This window comes from Gossypium arboreum, chromosome 12 (assembly GCF_025698485.1).
Source record: "Gossypium arboreum isolate Shixiya-1 chromosome 12, ASM2569848v2, whole genome shotgun sequence".
Lineage (NCBI taxonomy): Eukaryota > Viridiplantae > Streptophyta > Magnoliopsida > Malvales > Malvaceae > Gossypium > Gossypium arboreum.
Window position 1 is genome coordinate 106,041,575 of NC_069081.1, and position 19,463 is coordinate 106,061,037.

The window sequence follows — 19,463 nt, forward strand, 5'->3', positions numbered from 1 at the left end:
ATCGTCATTTCAATGCAAAAAAAAATGCTCGAAAGAAAAAATAATAGGCTAACAGAAAATTGTTTAGGAACATAGCTCAAAAAACGTTAATCCAATATGGCAAATATGATAAGAAGAAAATTTATTGAGACCATATCTCAGGAAAAATAGAGTCAAAAATAAATACAACATGGGTAAGATATGAAACTAGGTGCCCTAGATATCACATCGAGCTTCTGCACGAACACCTTGAGGCCTATTTTGAACTCAGCATGTGTCTAGGAGATCTAGGGTACTTTGTCGATGCCCCAAGATGTAGCATACCTCTTCTCTGTCAATTCAGGCATAGCAAGAATACTATTTTCCCTTACCTTCGATCAAAATTTGAATTGCCCTTTTCGGGTTTTCAACTCAAAACTCCATTTGTCACAAGGTGCCCTTTGCGGGTTTTCACCTTGGCCTCTCCCCATTTTTTTTTCAAGCGAAGTACTTCTCAATTGAATCTGCATTGACTGGGTTAGGTAAGTTCCCGCCATCCATCTCAGCTAATATCAACGCTCCTCTAGAAAAGACCTTTTTTACCACATACGGTCCCTCCCAGTTTGGCATCCATTTCCCTCTAAAATCCTTTTGTATAGGAAGGATCTTTTTTAACACCAAGTCCCCCTCATGGAACACTCTAGGGCGAACCTTCTTATTGTAAGCTCGCATCATTCGCTTCTGATACACTTGTCCATGATGTATGGCTTTTAGCCTCTTTTCCTCGATCAAATTCAACTGATCATATCTGGATTGGACCCATTCTGCTTCATGCAATTTTAATTCTGACAACACTCGGAGGGAGGGGATTTCAACTTCCATAAACTAATGAAAAAGGCGTTGCCCCAGTAGAAGTTCTGACAGATGTACGATAAGCAAAAAGAGCAAATGGTAATTTTTCATGCCAATCCCGATAAGTCTCAACCATTTTCCCCATAATCTTCTTTATATTTTTATTAGCCGCCTCAACTGCACCATTCATCTTCGGGCAATATGGCGATGAGTTATGATGCTTAATTCTAAACTGACTGCAGACCCCTGCTATCATGCTATTATTCAAATTCAACGTGTTGTCTGATATGATCCTTTCTGGCATGTCATATCGACATATAATCTCCTTCTTTAAGAACCTGCTGATTGCTGACTTCGTGACATTGGTGTATGAAACAGCCTCTACCGATTTGGTGAAATAATCAATGACCACAAAAATGAATCGGTAACCCAATGACATCTATGCCCCACATTGAAAAAGGCCATGGGGAAGTCATAACATGAAGCAGGGAAGGAGGCACATGGATCTTATCTGTAACGCCCCTAACCCGAATCCGTCACCGGAATAGAGTTACGGAGCATTACCGAAGTTACCGATTCATTTATCAGATATTTCATTAATCTGATATCTTTTCTTTTCCACGTTCAATTCTCGTATTCAAGTCATCCAGATCTTTATAAAGAAATTTGATCGTCGTTTTCATTTATTTCATGTTATAATACATTCAACTAATGCTCTAAACAAAATTATCATTTTACCCTAAACTTTTAATTAATGACGATTTCATCCTTAGGTTAAAATAAAATAAAATTATTGCAATTTAATCCTTATTTCCAGTAGTTATTCTCACACAAATTGATAACAACCTATGAATTCTATAAAATGTCGAATTTTCCATAATTTTAACACTTTTCAATTTAATCCTTAAAACATGTTTTTCCCCGATCTTGAGTGAATTAATAATTTCATTCAATTTTGTAATTTAAATAATAAAATAATCCATTTCATGCAAATTGGTCATTTTAACATTTTTTACAAAATTGCCCATAAAATTTTACTTTTATTCAATTTAGTCCATGAGCCTAAAACATACAAATTACCAATGCTAGCTGAATATTCATACATATTTTCCTCCTCCTCTCCATTCCACATCCTTAATTTATATAACATGCAACAAGTAACATTATCAATAATTTCACTATTTACTTATGTATATTCAAAACTGTCCATTTGCGTCATAGTCACTAAATTATTTATATCTTAAGCTACAGAACTCGAAATTAAGATCCGCTAATTTTCCCTGAAACTAGACTTACTTATCTTATTACCATAAAATTTTCAGAATTTTTAGTTTAGCCAATAAGTACAGTTTATTCTTTAAAGTTGCCCCTGTTTTGCTGTCTGACAGTTCCGACCCTTCTTCACTAAGAATTAATTATCTCATCGTACGAGATTTGGATGATGTTCCCGCTTATTTCTATTGAAAATAGACTCTTTAAGGATTTTAAACATAAAAATTTAAACCCTTAATTATTTGTCTCAAATTTTTGATGATTTTCCAAAGTCAGAACAGGGGAACCCGAAATCATTCTGATATTGTCTCACAAAACTTATTATATCTCATGATTTACAATTCCATTGCTTACACCGTTTCTTCTATAAGAAACTAGACTAATAAGCTTTAATTTCATATTTTATTCATCCTCTAATTAGATTTCTACAATTTTTGGAGATTTTTCAAAGTTAGACTATTGCTGCTGTCCAAAACTGTTTTAGTGCAAAATGTTGATTTTCATTCTGCCCCAAATTTCACAGTTTATACAATTCAGTCCTTACTTAATTAACCCCTCAATTAAACTAATTTTCTCAATTAATACTTTTCCTAGACATTATAAGTTATTTCATAACTATTGAAATTCAGAATTTTTACATAAAACTCTAACTTCAAACTCTTTTACAATTTAGGTCCCAAACATTCACTTTCTATTCAATTCTTTCAATAAAATCAGCATATAAACAATTTAAAGCTCTAATTCTATGTCAAATCATCATATACTTCCAGCACATATTCATAGAAACTTTCAATTTCTTTCATAGAATCAAGAACTAATGAATTCAACAAATGGACCTAGTTGTAAAAGTCACAAAAACACAAAAATTTCAAGAAATAATCAAGAATTGAACTTACTTGCAGTAAAAATATGAAAAAACAGCTTAAGGGAACTCTTCCATGGTGTTTTTTCTGAAGAGAATGAAGAAAATAAAGAGAAATCTAGATAATTCCACTTTAATCCTAGCTTTATTAAGTAAATTTTACAATTTTCCAATTTTTCCCTTAATTCCCCTTATTTTCTTGGTGATTTCATGCTCTTGCCGTCCAGCCCAAATAGACCTTGGGTCTATTTGCCTTTTAAACCCTCTTTCTTTTATCATTTAAGCTATTTAATCATTTCCCGCAATTTTGCATTTGATATAATTTAGTCCTTTTTGTTCAATTAGCTATCAGTACTTTAAAATTTCTTGACGAAACTTTAATACTAACTTATTAACACTCCATAAATATTTATAAAAATATTTATGGCTCGATTTAAAATTTTCAAGGTCTCGATACCTCATTTTCAATTTTAATTATTTTAATATATATATTTTTAGTACATTTCACTGTTTCAAAATTTTTCCTAACTTCACATTTAACTTATACTCACTAAATTAATAATATTTCCTACTCATTTTTCGGATTTAGTGATCTCGAATCATTGTTCCGACACCACTGAAAATTAGGCTGTTACATTATCCCCATAAATTTGGTACTTATGGCACTTCTTGGCGTAACTGATGCAATCTCCCTCCATCGTAGACCAGTAGTACCCAAATCTCATGATCTGCCTAGCCATTGTAAACTCATTGGCCTGCATTCCACAAACACCTTCATGGACTTCTTCCAAGATTTTCTTCGCTTCCACAGCGTCAACGCACCTTAATAGTATCTGATCCTTCCTCTTTTTATACAGGATTTCTCCATCTAAGATATAGTCATTAGCGAGCCTTCTCAATATTCTCTTGTCATTTTCAGTGGCTTGATCGGGGTATTCATGATTCTTCACATATCGCAGAATGTCATGATACCAAGAATGGTTATCTCTCTCATCTTCTTCGCCTATATTGCAGCAATGAGTTGGAGCATCACAAATACTCATCTGAATTGGCTTCATATCACCTTGTTTATTTATTCTGATCGTAGAAGCTAATGTAGCCAGGGCATCGGCCATCTGATTTTCATCACGCGGGAGATAAAAGAAAGTGACGTCATCAAACTGCTCAATTAATTCCAAAACTAACTTTCGATAATTGATAAGTTTGGGATCTCTCGTCTCCCATTCCCCTTTGAACTGATAGATCACCAATGCAGAGTCTCCATATACCTCTAGCACCTTGATTTTACGATCTATGGCCTCACGAATTCCCATGATACATGCCTCGTACTTTGCCATATTATTTGTGCAGTCAAAATCCAACTTGCAAGTAAACGGATAATGATCTCCATTCGGGGATATCAGAACTGCCCCAATTCCATTACCAACGTCATTTGATGCTCCATCAAAATTCAGTTTCCAAAAAGAATTTTCGGATGTGTCTTCCTCGGTAGTTGCCACATACATTAAATCTTCATTGGGAAAATCAAGGTTCAGAGGCTCATAATCTTTTAAGGCTCTACTGGCTAGAAAATCTGCTATGACACTTCCTTTAATGGCCTTCTAGTTCATGTAGACTATGTCAAACTCAGAAAGCAGAATTTGCCATCGGGCCATCCTTCCACTCAACGCAGTTGATTCTATCATGTACTTTAAAGGATCTAGCTTCAAAATTAACCACGTCGTATGGTACAACATGTACTGCCTTAATCTCCGAGTGGTCCAAACCAAAACGCAACATAAATTTTCAATTGACGAGTATCTCATTTCACACTCAGTGAATTTTTTACTGAGGTAATATATAGCCTTTTCCTTCCTTCCGGTCTCATCATGTTGGCCAAGCACACATCCCATTAATTGTCAAATACTGTTAAATACAATATTAATGGCCTATCAGGACTAGGCGGTGTCAGCACTGGAAGGTTGGACAAATAATGTTTAACTTTGTCAAAAGCTTTTTGGCACTCATCATCCCATATACCTGGATTATGTTTCTTACGGAGACAAAATATGGGGTCACATTTCTCTGTTAGTTGTGAAATAAACCGGGCAATGTAGTTTAATCTTCTTAGGAAACCATGAACTTCTTTTTGAGTACGGGGTGGAGGCAGTTCTTGTATAACTCTGACTTTGTCCGGGTTAACTATAATTCCTTTTTCACTGACAACGAAACCGAGTAATTTTCCTAACCTGGCTCCAAAAGTACATTTCGTCGGATTGAGTTTAAGTTGAAATTTCCTCAACCTCAGAAATAACCTCTTTAAGACTTGTAAGTGCTCATTTTCTGTTCGAGACTTTGCGATCATGTCGTCAACGTAAACCTCAATCTATTTATGCATCATGTCATGAAAGAGGGTTACCATAGCCCTTTGATGCGTTACTCCTGCGTTCTTCAAACCGAATGGTATCACCTTGTAAAAAAAGTTCCCCACAGGGTTATGAACGTAGTATTTTCCATGTCTTCAGGATGCATCTTAATCTGATTATACCCCGAGAATCCATCCATAAAAGAGAATAGTGAGTAGCCTGCCATATTATCTACTAGGGTATCAATGTGAGGCAAGGGGAAGTTATCCTTTGGACTAGCTTTGTTTAGATCTCTGTAATCCACACACATCCGCACTTTTCCATCTTTTTTAGGGACGGGGATAACATTAGCTACCCATTCTGGGTAATTAACCGCTCGTAAGAAGCCAGCATCAAATTGCTAATTGACCTCTTCCCTTATTTTTACTGCCACATCGGTTCTCATCCTTCGGAGCTTCTGCTGTATGGGCTTACACTCCTCCTTTGTAGAGATACGGTGTACCGCAATATCGGGGTTTAAACTTGGCATATCTTGACACGTCCACGCGAAGACATCTTTGAACTCTCGTAATAATTCGATAAGGTCTTGTCTTATTTTCTCATTGATGCAAGTGCCAATTTTCACCTTCTTTCCTTCTTCCAAGGACACGCTCTCAATTGTCTCCTGGTGAGGCAGAATCTATTTCTCTTCCCGTTCTACCATCCTCAACAAGTCTGGAGATAAACTATAATCCTCGCCATCTTCAAAATCCTGAGATCCCTCTAAGCACAAACCTTGCTATAAAAGAGATTCAGGGTCCATATCAGTACTACTCGCGTCATTGATATCTGGGGACCTGTTGCAAATATGAAAGAATGTCCAAAAATGAATCTAAGAATAGCTTATTTGTAACATGACAACGAATGAAAAATAGAACAAGATATTTGCTCAAAGAGTGATGAAAATGCATTTCTCTATTGAAATAACGATGTTTAAACATGAGCCCATTTCACAAAAGATTATTATTGCTCTAGGCCAAAACAATAAGTATGTTCTGAACATTACTTTGAATTTGCTCTAAAAATTACAGGAATCTCTTCTGCAGTCCAATTGTTCAGCACACTTCCAGGCACATAAGGGCGAATACCCAGTAAGTTTCCTTCTTCCACTTCTTCTCCAAGTATAGCATTAATGCTCAGGCTATCGAACATGTCTTCAAAATATTCTTCCCTTGTCATCCCGCTCTCTAGATAAATCATTCCTCCTGACACAAAAGTTTCAGATATGTGGGGAAAGCTCATCGGCTCCCATTTGATTTCTGCCCCACTTAAACGTGCTCTTCGTCTCTCTTGTCTCTTCTCTGCTTCCTTCCTTTTTTGTTTTGCATCCGACTTATATCCCAAGCCAAAGTAATCCCGCTTATCAGTCAAGACTGGTACCTCGACCAGTCCATGCAGATACTTTCTGAGTCCTCTTCTAAGCAATGCTCCACTTCCAACCATCAATTGTAAACCCATTTTCGTAGCACTAGACACTTTGAGTATCAGGATCTTACTTCTCTCCATACTAAAAGTGGCATTCACAAACTCTAATGAACGAAAAGAACACTCCAACGCCTCATCATCCTTCTCAATGTATGGTGCATCACAGGTAACAGATGCAATAATGTCCTCTTCCGCGTTATTGTTATCAATCGACCTTCCATTATCAACTTCAACTTTTAATGCAATGATGACGGTACTGCCCCTGCCGCATGAATCCAAGGCCTCTCTAAAAGGCAATTATAGGAGGGCTTAATGTCCATCACTAGAAAATCTACCTCATATGTATTCAGACCAATTAAAAGAGGTACTTCGATTCTTCCTATCACCTTTCTTTCAGTCTCGTCAAATGCTATCACCATGTTCTGACACGTCTTCATGTGAGAGATGTCTATTGGTAGCTTATTCAATGTAGATAAGGGTAAAACATTTAGTGCTGACCCATTATCAATTAGAACCCCCGGCACAGTATATCTCTTACAACGGGTAGTGATGTGTAAGGCCTTAGTAGATCCCCTACCCTCCGATGGTATTTCAGCGTCGCTGAATGAGATGAAATTGTCTGCGCTTATATTATTGATAAGGCAGTCTAGCTTTTTACTGTGATGTCATTCGCAACATAGGTCTCATTTAACACCTTCATTAATGCGTTACGGTGTATCTCTGAGCTTAAAAGCAAGGTCGATCTTGAGATCTTGAAATGGCTGTTTGTGTAGCAGCTCCACGACACTATATTCACTGTGTTTTAGGAATTTCAAAAATTCCTTTGCCTTATTCTCAGCTATTGGCTCCTTAACAGGTAGCTCCTCCATTTGCTTCAATAAATATTTTCCTTTTACTAAATCGGCTTTAGTATGGAAACCTACATCCTAGGCTTCTCCTTGCGTGTTGACCTGGTTCTTCCCTCCTGGGATTGTCATATTACAATTATAGCTCCAAGGTACCCTCTTGCTATCCTTATAAGGGAAAGCAACGGGTTTCTGTATCACTATTCTTGGTGCCATTTTCAATCCAACTTCATTAATCTTTGGCTGTGAAATAATTACTCTTGGGCGATTAATCTCACAGTCTTTTCTTAACGACCCTCATTCCGAGGTGCATACATCTCTCTCTTCTACATATTTAAAGAATTCCAGCTCTTTGTTGTCCATAACTTCCTGTATTAAGGCCCTAAATTCATCACATTCTTGGATCTCATGATCATCCTCAACATGGAACTCACAATAGTTCCTTATTTTCTGGGGTCTGTTTCCCGAACTCTGCCTGATTAACCCCCTCTTCATTATTTCCTTCCAAACCTCTCTCAATGGTGTTCTTACTTCAGCCACAGTCATTCTAACTCTCTTCTCGGTATTCTCAATTACTGCATTTACCCCCTTGTCGGCATGATTGGGTAACGAATTTTCCCCGCCAGATGACTCATCGAATTTTATGATGCCCATTTCAAGGAGCTTTTCCACTAACCTCTTAAATGTGGTGCAATTTTCTATCGCATGTCCTGTGATTCCCGCATGGTATTTGCATTGGACATTTTCGTTGTACCACTTAGGATACGGAGGTTGCATCGGTTTCAGGTAAACCAGGGATACAACATGTGCATTAAATAAAGTTTGATATGACTCATTATACGTCACTGGAATGGATGTAAACTGGAGTTTCTCCGTATTCCGCTTTGTATCAGACTCTTGCTTTGATGAGGCTTGCTGACTCGCGTTTACTATTCTCGGTTGATTCACAGTGATCGATTTTGCATAACTTCTACTTACATTGTTTACTTCATTTTCTCTCTTTTGTGGGACCGACTTCTTGGTGCTCTTCCCAGCTTCTATCTTTCCGCACCTTATTGCATTTTCTATCATCTCACCGGATATTACTATATCCGAAAAGCTCTTGGTTGCGCCTCCTAGCAAGTGATTGATGAAAGGTGCTTTCAAGGTATTGATAAACAACATGGTCATTTCTTTCTCAAGCAGTGGCAGTTAAACCTGTGTAACGATTTCTCTCAATCTCTGGGCATATTGCCTAAAACTTTCGTTCGGCTTCTTTTCTATACTTTGTAAAGTGATTCTATCAGGCGCTATATCTGTCACGTGGCCATATTGCTTCATAAAAGCTTGTGCCAAGTCTTTCCATGAACTAATTTGGCCCCGATTCAACTGGTTATACCATTTGGACGCTACCCCAATCAGGCTATCTTGGAAGCAGTGGATTAATAACTGATCATTATGGATATATCCTGTCATCCTTCGACAGAACATTGTAATGTGAGCCTCAGGACAACTGGTCCCGTTGTATTTCTCAAACTCCGGCATCTTGAACTTTAGAGGAAATACTAGGTCTGGGACCAAGCTCAGATCCTTAGCATCAATCCCACCATGATAATCAGCATTCTCCAACGCTTTGAACTTCTCCTCAAGTCACTTGCAACGATCCTCTAGCTGCTTTGGGATCTCCATTCTCGCCTTTTCCACTTCTACTGCCTCATCGAAATCGGGGACTGTAGGATTCGCCAAACTATCCTAGGGGTTAGAACTTGAGCCTATTGGGAAATTCATCGGGGCTGAAGTACCAGTTTGACACGGAGGTTTAATGTTAACAGATACCCTAGGTTGTGGCATTTGAATGCCCGCCGGGGTAAAGCCTGGGGGAACAGGTGGGTCCTCATCATCGTTTCCAATACCAATTATAGGATTCTTTCCTTTATTCGAAGCTCCAGCCAACATTTGTGCAAATTGGTTTATCATGTTTTTCTGGGATTCTAACATCTGATCTCTCATATCTTGTTGTATTTTGGCTAACTGCTCTTGCATCTATAAATGCAGTTGCTCTTGCATTTCCTTCTGCATCTGTTCCAATTTCTCTAATCTTTGGTCCATGGCTCTCGTTTTCCTTCGCGTATTATAGTGGTGCTTAATCGGTGAACTTTCACGGTTTTTCAGATTAACTAAAATAAATTTTAATCAATTAGAGATCTTTTTATGAAAGCTAATGCATATGATATGATGTAAATGCAAATGCATGAGATGAATGCAAAAAGAAGACGTCGATTCTGATTCAATTCCATTTAGAAAACTTTACTTCAAAAAACAAAATCCCTTACATAAAACGGATTACATATATGGCTTAGCCCTAATGCTCAAAGTCTTTACTTTCCTAAGAAGGGAGGCTAACTCCTACCCTCGTTCTGACACTAACTCATATTTGGCACTCAGCACATCTGCCTGAACTGCCAGAGTCTGTAAGTAATCAGCCACTTCTCGTATTTGGATTATAGCTTCGCCCATGAGGTAATATCTATCCCGGACCTGATCTTGAGATCGATGAAGTTGCTTGCTTAACTGACACTTATTTGCTTTCAGTCGTTCAATTCGGAGCTCACAATTCTGAAGTTTAGACTCCAGTTCTTCTACTTTTCCTTTCAAATCCTCGATCCTACTTAAGCTGGCCTTTAATTCAATCACCGAGTTTTGACTCTGATACTGGTGTAGTGCCTTCTCTAACTCAGCTACCCGGGCCCTTAACATTTCCTTTTCATTTTGACTATCATCCAAGCTTTTCTCTAACCCAACCTCTCGTGCCTTAGTATCATGGAACTTCTTCTTCCACTGATCAGTTTTAGCTTTTTCTTCTTGGATTTCTTGCCTCCACTGTTCAGACGTTTTACCTAAACCAGCGTTTTTCACTGATGCACGATATCTCTTGTAATATTCCTTCAAGCTAGCAAGGTCCTCTTCAACTTTTCTCTTTCCTTTTCTCAAATTCTCGGCCTCCGACTTTTGAACATCTACATCCAGCTTCAAGTACACCTTTTCCACTTCCAACTGTTCTATTTTCTTTTTTAACTCCGAACTTTTCTTTTCAAAGTCTTGCTTTATAATTTCCAACTCAGAGGGGACCACTCGTAGATATTCCTCTATCGGTCGAGCATCTTCTAGATTTGGCCTCAGAATGTTATCATTAACCCTTCTTCTTCGCCATTCATTATACCTAGGGGTCACCATCGGGTTTACAGCAACTCCTTCCATCCGGTAGGTTCGGTTCCAAGCATTACAAATCTCTCTAACCTTTTTCTTGTAATTATCCCCTTTATAACAAAACTCGCTTTGAGCCAGCCCCTGTGTTGCAGGTATGAATTGCCTCGACCTGTATTGCCTCGATACGAGGAAAAAGGCATAACCAATGCCTCCCCAAATCCCTAACAAAGGAACCTAATCATAATCTCCACACCGGAAAAAAATCTCACCGGGAACCATCCAAGGAGCTCTCCACTCAATATCATCCTCTTGGAGATTTTGAAGTATTGCCATCCATCTCTCCTATGATATATTGTCCCTCCTCGGCGTAGCTGCTATTTCCTTCAAACGAGAGAAATTTCGGAGGAAGGGTTGATAAGAGTCCTTCTCCATCTTCCAGAAGTGGCTATTGAACCAAACTAATAAAAGCTGTGCACATCCAATAAATCTGTCTTCACTTGCTCTTCGGCATACTTTCAAAGATCTGAAAGTCTCAGCTAATATTGCAGGAACAGGTGTGATCCCTTTACCAAGTTGGTCAAATAAATTGGTAACTGCTTCGTCTATATGCCTTAAAGCCTTAGGGAAAACCACCAACCCATAAACACTCAAAGCAAAGACGTCGACTCTTCTCTTCATATCAGGATGCGTCAGAATCAGCTCTCTCAAACTTACCCAAGGGATACACTTCCCATCACCCTTCTACTGGACTCGAGCCACAACCCACTGCTCACTTATCCCAGTAATATTCATCAATCTTTTGACGAAGGTTGGGACATTTCCGATTCTAGAATAAATCTTGTCGGTTTGAAACTTCAGACATCTAAGCAAAGTCGTATATTCTTCTATAGTAGGCGTTAAATCCATATTTCCGAAAGTAAAACAGCTGTAAGCAGAATTCCAGAATTGAGCCACGGCTTGGAACAAATACTTATCTACCTTAATATCAAGAAGATAAGACATATCACCATAATTATAATAGAATAACTGCTTCATCTCACCATCCCAATGACTCCACATCTCTTTCAGCTGCCTAAGATCATTCTGTGCCACACTAATACGGGTAAAGTCCCATAACTCCGATGTATACCCTTCCACCAAACTGTCACCCTTCTCTAATTGTGTGTTCTCTGACCATTTCTGGGTAAACGCATTATACTCCACTTTATTAGAGAATTCGCTTTCCATGGCAAAACTTTCTATTTAGTAACTGAACCATAAATCGACACCTTCTTTTATGGTGAAAATGATATGCAATCATTGTTAAAGAAAAAATAAAAGTAAATCAGAATCAAAAATAAAAATCAAAGCAATCAAGCACCTACTTCGGTAACCACTAGGTCTCGGTGTAGTTCTACTTAAGGCAGGCTCCTAAGACGTGCTATATGTGGGTTGGTTCTAGAGTAAAGGTACCTGAACCCGCAGATTCCTCGATCATCACTCGTTATAGGCTCATACGGACCAAGTTCAGTTCAGGGGAATACATTTCCCTATGACCATGTGGAGGTGAAAACCTCACGAAGACATAGGTACAGATGTATCCCAGAAGCGATCCCCTAGCCCATGCGGAGGTGAAAACCTCACGAAGGCATAGTTTCTCACTCCCACTTAAGAGATGCACCCACAATGGTCATGCAATATGATGCGAAAACATATCAAAAAGTAAATTCAACAAGGACACAGAAGATGCAATGTGAAGATAGTAGATTTTTAGAAAACCAAATTTCAAATTTCGACAAGAAAACAGAAAATATCAATTTACAGCTCGACTCTCTTATTGTTCCCCAGCGGAGTCGCCAAGCTGTCGAAACCATTTTTTTAAAAACAGGGATCAACTTTCAAAAAACAAAAATTTGGAGTCGCCACCAATCCTTTTTGTGGTGTGATTGGGCCACCTTATAAAACATTTTGGTCTACAAATTTTTGTGAAAAATAGGCTTGGGAGTCAGTTACGTATGAGGAAGGACTAGCCCCTCCAATACACCCAAAATCGGTACTTTATTGATTAGTTTATGTCTTAATGTCGAAAACTAAAGATTTGAAAAGATTTTAAAGCACGATCATCCTTTTTGAAACATTTGAGTAAATTAAAAGTGAGTTAAAGACCATATCGCTCCAAGGTAAAACGTCACGTCCAGTACGGTAGGACACAACGTTTTTGACCCCCGATTATGAGCTTTTCTTTTATTAAAAAATTCGTGCACTTTTTTTTTTAAAAAAAGGGGTATTCAGATATTTAAATCAAACGTAAAACCACAATCCAGAACGGTAGGGCATGATTTTTCGAATTTTTAAATACAGAACAGTGCCTCCACTTTTCAAAACTTGGAGAAATTCAATAAGAAGGATATTCGAATATTTGAATCGAACAAAAACTGAAACCCAATACGGTAGGGTACAATTTTTTGAGCTTCCAAATATCAAAAATTGCCATTGTTTAGGAGAAAATTTAAAGAATAAATCGATTAAGAAGGATATTCGAATACTTAAATCGAATAAAAAACGAAACTCAGTACGGTAGGGCACATTTTTTAAAACGATTAAGTATAGAAAATTGCCTTTATTAAAAACTATTTGGGAACAAAATGTTGAATAAAATACTTAAATCGAGTAAAAAAAATGAACCCAGTACGGTAGGGCACTTTTTTTTAAAACGATTAAGTATAGAAAATTGTTTTATGTTAAAAACGAGTTGAGAATACATTATGGAATAAAAGAACTAAAACGATTAAAATTTGGAGAGGAAAAAATTGATAAATAATGATGGATGATAGAAAATGACAATATGAGAATCATGCTAACCCTATATTAATAACAAAAAAATATAGTTTTTAATAAATAATAAAAATGGAAACAACAATAGTCATAAATATGATAGTATAATAAACATGACAATAATAGCAATATATCAATAGTATTACTAAATATAATAATAATAATAGTAAAATTAAAATAATAACGATGCTAAGTTAACAATAATGATAAATAATAAATAATAATAAGTATAATAAATTATATTTAAAATAATTAACTTTTAATAAAATAGATAAAAATGAATATCATATAAAGATAATTTTAAAAAAAGTAACCCAAAATAATAATAATATACAATGGTCGTAAAAAGATGATAAAATAATATAATAAGTTAATGATAAATAGCATTAGAAAGTAAAAATAATATTAAAAAAAGTAAGGATAATAGCAACAAATAATAAAGATAATAATAATTATATATGAAAAAGGTACTCATATAAAAGATATAGCAGTGGTATTTAATGATGATAAATAAATAATTAAGACAATAATAATATAAAACACCATAATAATGGAAACCATTTTAATTATTAAAATAATCATAATGAAACATAAATACGGGAATATTGAATTAATTAGCATAATAAATAAGGAATAAAAGTAAAAAAAAAAAACCCTTCAACAACATTTTCCTTTCATTTTCCTCAAAAACCATTTGAAAAGCTCTCTAAATTCTCTTGCCCCATCCAATTCTTCAGCAACTGGACCAGAGCTTCATCCCCATTCGTCGTTTTACCGCCGTCGTTGGCCACCACGTGCAGTGGCCGAAGTTAAAAAAGTAAGTTTTTTTTTGTATTTTTATTCTTTTTAACAAATATACATAGTAAAGAGTGGTCAAATCCAAAAAAGAAACGAAAAAAAGAAGAAAAAAGAAAAGAATCAAAACAACAACCTTGGTAACTTTCGATTCTACAAAATTGGCTTGTATGTTTGCTGTCTTCCCGATTTGTGTGACCGTCTGAGTTCGATCTCTGCTTTTATTACTTTTGGGTATTTAAAATCTTGGTATTTGGTGTTAAATCTTGTGTTTGTATTGAATCCATCTTTTTTTTGCCTTGTTACAATCTTTGGCTTTTATAGCCTTTATTTTTACAGGTACAAAAATGAAATTATGGCGAACATGGAGCCATTGGAGCTGACATGGGCGAGAGGCGACATAGGGGAAGCCGACGTGGGCGCGCGAACATGGAGGACGTGCGTGGGAAGGCTTGCGGCGGCTGCAACAGAAAAGGGTGTTAGGGTTTTTCTTTTCTTTTCTTTTTTATTTAGGGTTAAATATTTAAGTCTAGGATTAATTTAGGGCTTGGGTAATTTGGGCTTCAAAATTGGGTTAATTTTATTTTGTTTTTGATTTGATTTTGGGTCTATTTTTGGTCTTTGAAGTTTGTTTTTGGTTTAAAAATTTAGGCTTTAATGGTAAATAGGCCCGGGCAAAAATTGGTACCCACAATTTACATAATAAAAAAATAAGATTATTTCAATTAATAAATAATAAATTATTAAATTTTCAATCACACATATTTTCTTTAATATTTTTATTTTTAAAATCTATATATTTTGAAACTAAACACACCTTTAATAATTTACATTCTCAATCTCCGACAATATTCACCTAACCGTAGCTTATACACAACATGCTATTGATTTTCTTCTTCTAGAAAGAACATTTTTTGAACAATATTTTTTTAAAGAAAATATGAACATTCGCGGTAATAAAGGCGAACCTAGACAATTTTTTGGGGCGACATTAAATTGTATATTAACAAGAATAAAATTTTATAATTGTAATAATTGTATACTAAAAGTTAGTATAATAGAGAAATTAAATAAGTTTTTTTATAAGTAGGTAAGGGTGAGCAAAATTTAATCTGACTAGAAAAAATTTCGAATTATTCAAATCAAATTAACCGAGTTAAACAAATCAATTCAATTTTTTTTTCAAATTTCAAATTAGAATTGAATTAAATTTTTAAATTCGAATAACTTAAATAATTCAAATAAACTAAATATCAAACCTTTTTACCTCCCTTCCCCTCAACCCCCTTCCAAACCCTTCTACTTTTTCCCAAAAGTTTTACTTTCACTCAAACCCCAAAAAATTTTTTTCCATTTATTTTCTTTTCAAAACTTCTACTTCCCCTCAAAAAATTTACTTACCCCAAGCCCCTCAAAAAAAATTTCTTTTACTTTGCCCCCAAATATTTTACTTCCTCAAAATCCCCCAAAATATTTTTCTTTTTGTTTTCCCCAAAACTTTTACTTCCTCCTAAACCCCAAATTTTTTTCAAATTTATGTCTACTATGTATATTATTGAATTAAATTTCACATTTTGTACTATTTATATTATTGAATTATTTAATCATGCTAGATCTTTATCAATTTCTGTTAAAATTGAATTATTGATGATGCCGTAAAATATTCGTGTTAAAATTTTCTCTTGGTATCAATTTCACATTTTATCTTTAGAATAACTTTTATTAAAAAAATCACAGTTTTACATTTAATATATTTTTAATTTCAAAATATATGGTAACAAAAATTAGAAGATAATTGAAGCAACTAAGTAAGCAAATAAGCTAACTCGAATATAAAATATTAATAAATAAATTACGATGGAATGAAAGTTAATAACAAATTTGATTACGGTGGACAAATTTTATTACGGTGGGTGGTAGTAGCTACAATGACTCAAAGTCATTTTTTTTAAAAATTTAACACGAATAAATATATTCGACTTGATTCGATTCGAATTCTATCTCACTCAATTTGATTCGAAAGATTCGAAAGAATTTCAAATCGAATTAGGATGATAAAATAAGATTCATCAACTCGATTAGCTTGAATTTTTTTCATTTGATTCGATTTGATTTGATCGAATGCTCACCCCTACTAATTACCAACATAAATATAATAAGGAGTACTAAGCCATGTACTGTGGCATAGTTCTTTAGTGGTTGGCTTCCTGAAGGAGAGTATTGCAAGCTTCACTTCCCAACTCATCATTCATATTTTTGTCTGTGAGTGAGTTAATTATAACTACACGAAAATGGGTTTTACTAAATTTTTTTTTTGGGTGACAAGATATAAGAAACTTCAATTACAAGCTAACAGTAGTATATGTGATGGATAGCATAACTCATTTGTCTGTCCGCAATTGATCATCAGCCTGTGGAGGGGGCAACATGATATATTCTCGAGCTTATATGAAAACCTTTCATCAATCCAGCTAAAATATCAACAGTCGAATTCACCTCTCTTGGTACTTGTTTAAAGAGCACTCTCCATTCGTGCTTGCATAGTTCTAAGATTTGCACGATCAGATCTCTATTAAAATGTCCTATGAATTCTTCATGAACACCCTTGATAGCTTGAGCACTCTCTGTCTCAATAATAACATTAGCCCATTTAGCTTCCCAAGCTAATTGGAGGCCATCATAAATGGCCCAAAGCTCAACTTGTAGTACACTGCATCTCCCAATACTTCTTCATATTCCCCATATCCAATTATCATGCTCATCTCGTGCCACTGTTGCCGACCATGCAGAACTCGAATTCAGATTACGAGCACCATCAATATTTATTTTAAAGAAACCGACAAGTAGAGGAGCCCATCTTTCATTCCTTATTCGAGTCCCATTACTTCCCCTCAGATTTATCTGTCTTTACTTAATGAATCTCGCCCACAACCATGAAGAATGGATCAAAGTGATTATATTGTGATGGTTGTCTTGGAAAACACACACATTCCGCTATTTCCAAATTTTCCAACAAACAATCCCAAACAAAGATAGCCAATCTACATCTGGAAAGTAACATCTAGCTTATTTACCAAGTTAGTAGATAGCTAATCCTCCAATGAGTAAATGAAAAACCGATCTAAGATTCTCGAGGGGATTAATTGATTCCACGCTTCTTTTACCTTAGGAAAATCTCGTATTACATGGAAACAATATTCTTTGCTGTTCCCACAAAGCTTACACAAAGGGTCCTCCGACAATCCTTTCATACACCTTTCAGTATTCATAAAGAGACGTCCCTTAAACACCACCCAAATAAAATGGGGAACAGGTTGTGGGGCATCTAAAGACCAAATAATCTTCCATTTTGCTTCCTTCAGGTTTAACAAGTTATTTGTAAGCTTGCTATAAGCCTCATTGATGATAAATTTACCATTAGCTACCTAGCTTGAAATAACATCAATATGCCTCTGATGTATGATAGAATATCCTCATCTAAAAAGCACTACAAATACTCCCAATTCCAATTGCCCTTCGTATTCACAATGTAACACCCCCTACCCGTATCTGTCACCAGAATAGAGTACGAGGCATTACCGGGAAGCACGAAACACTTACAGATATTTTAAATACATTTTCATAACAATTTGTTTCGATTTCATACTATTTCATATTTAAGCTTTATTCACCAAAGTATTTGAAATATCATCTTTATGCAAATAGCACACATGAGGTATATAATTCCATAATTATCAATGAACACATTTATCAAACATATTCCATCTTTTTATATATATCATAGTTTCATATTTCCATGTATCAATTACCACCACTTCCTCGTATTTCAGACAAATACGTGTAACAATTCATAAATATGCAATTCATTAACTCTTCCTACCAATCACGATTTAAATTGCCAAATCACTCATTAAGCCCAATTTTAATGTTCACTAAAATCTATCATATAAATTTGGATGTACATATTCATCAATAAATTCCATGTACAGATATCATTATCTCATATTTCCACATACATTTACTTTCCACATTTATGAATTCAAATAGCATATACATGACATACCAATGTATTTCAAGTACGTTTTCATGATATTTCATTTCGAACTCAGATTATTTCATACTAGAAGTTTTCTCATTAACTCATTTGGAATACCAATTCATACGGATAATACACTTAAGGCGTAGAAATATATAATCACAAATGAACTCATTTATCAACCAAGTTTTATACTCATGTCTCATCAACTCGTATTTTCTTATGTCACATAATTCCATATAATACTTACCAAACTTCTTCAAATTAGTGAACATCTTACAGAATTGAGTACTTCGTTTTCATGATGCCATAGCCCAGATATGGTCTTACACATATTCATATATCGATGCCATAGCCTAGCTATGGTCTTACACGTAATCACATATCACATATCGATGCCATAGCCCAGCTATGGTCTTACACGAATCACATATCTCACTGATGCCATATCCCAGATATGGTCTTATACAGTAGCATATATCACACTGATGCCATATCCCAGATATGGTCTTATACGGAAATCACTTGTCACTTGTCACTTATAGACAAAGCTACCATTATTCACTGATCAGGTAGCCGGAGCTACCATTTTTCACTGATCAGGTAGCCAGAGCTACCACTTTTCACTTGTCATTTGTCATTGATCAGATAAGTGTAGCCGAAGCTATCACTTATCACTTTCACTTGTCCTTGATCAGATAAGTGTAGCCGAAGCTATCACTTATCACTTGTTGCCATGGTCCAACCATGGTCTTTTCCTTCAATTCATCTTGTCACTGAACTGAAATGCTCAATTTGATCATTTATTCAATTTTCATGCTTTTACATTATTCACGATTTTATCATCAATACATATGAAATAACACATCATGAAATTCATAAAATTAACAAATAATCACTAAAATTTAGCCATATAAACTCACAAGTTCAATTTTTGTATTATAACGATAATCATAATTTCATAATAAATATTCCAAATAAAACATTATATCATTTCTAATCCAACACTTATCGATTATAATCGGGCATGTGAT

The 19,463-nt window shown here is 35.5% G+C and overlaps 1 protein-coding gene and 1 long non-coding RNA gene across 2 annotated transcripts; one reads left to right on the forward strand and one right to left on the reverse strand.

Moving 5' to 3' along the window:
* Positions 1-3,567: 3,567 nt before the first annotated feature.
* LOC108477819 (uncharacterized) lies at positions 3,568-4,281 on the reverse strand. The gene has a single exon (XM_017780305.1). The coding sequence runs from the start codon at positions 4,279-4,281 to the stop codon at positions 3,568-3,570; it is 714 nt and encodes a 237-aa protein (XP_017635794.1).
* Positions 4,282-14,115: 9,834 nt separating this feature from the next.
* Positions 14,116-15,087, forward strand: LOC128285139 (uncharacterized). Its single transcript, XR_008275556.1, has 2 exons — positions 14,116-14,415; positions 14,718-15,087. It is a non-coding gene; the product is annotated as an uncharacterized LOC128285139 (long non-coding RNA).
* Positions 15,088-19,463: the final 4,376 nt, after the last annotated feature.

What these genes read in the sequence shown, in the direction of transcription:
- LOC108477819 (XM_017780305.1), bottom strand. Translation starts at nt 4,281, where the DNA reads ATGGCAAAGTACGAGGCATGTATCATGGGAATTCGTGAGGCCATAGAT.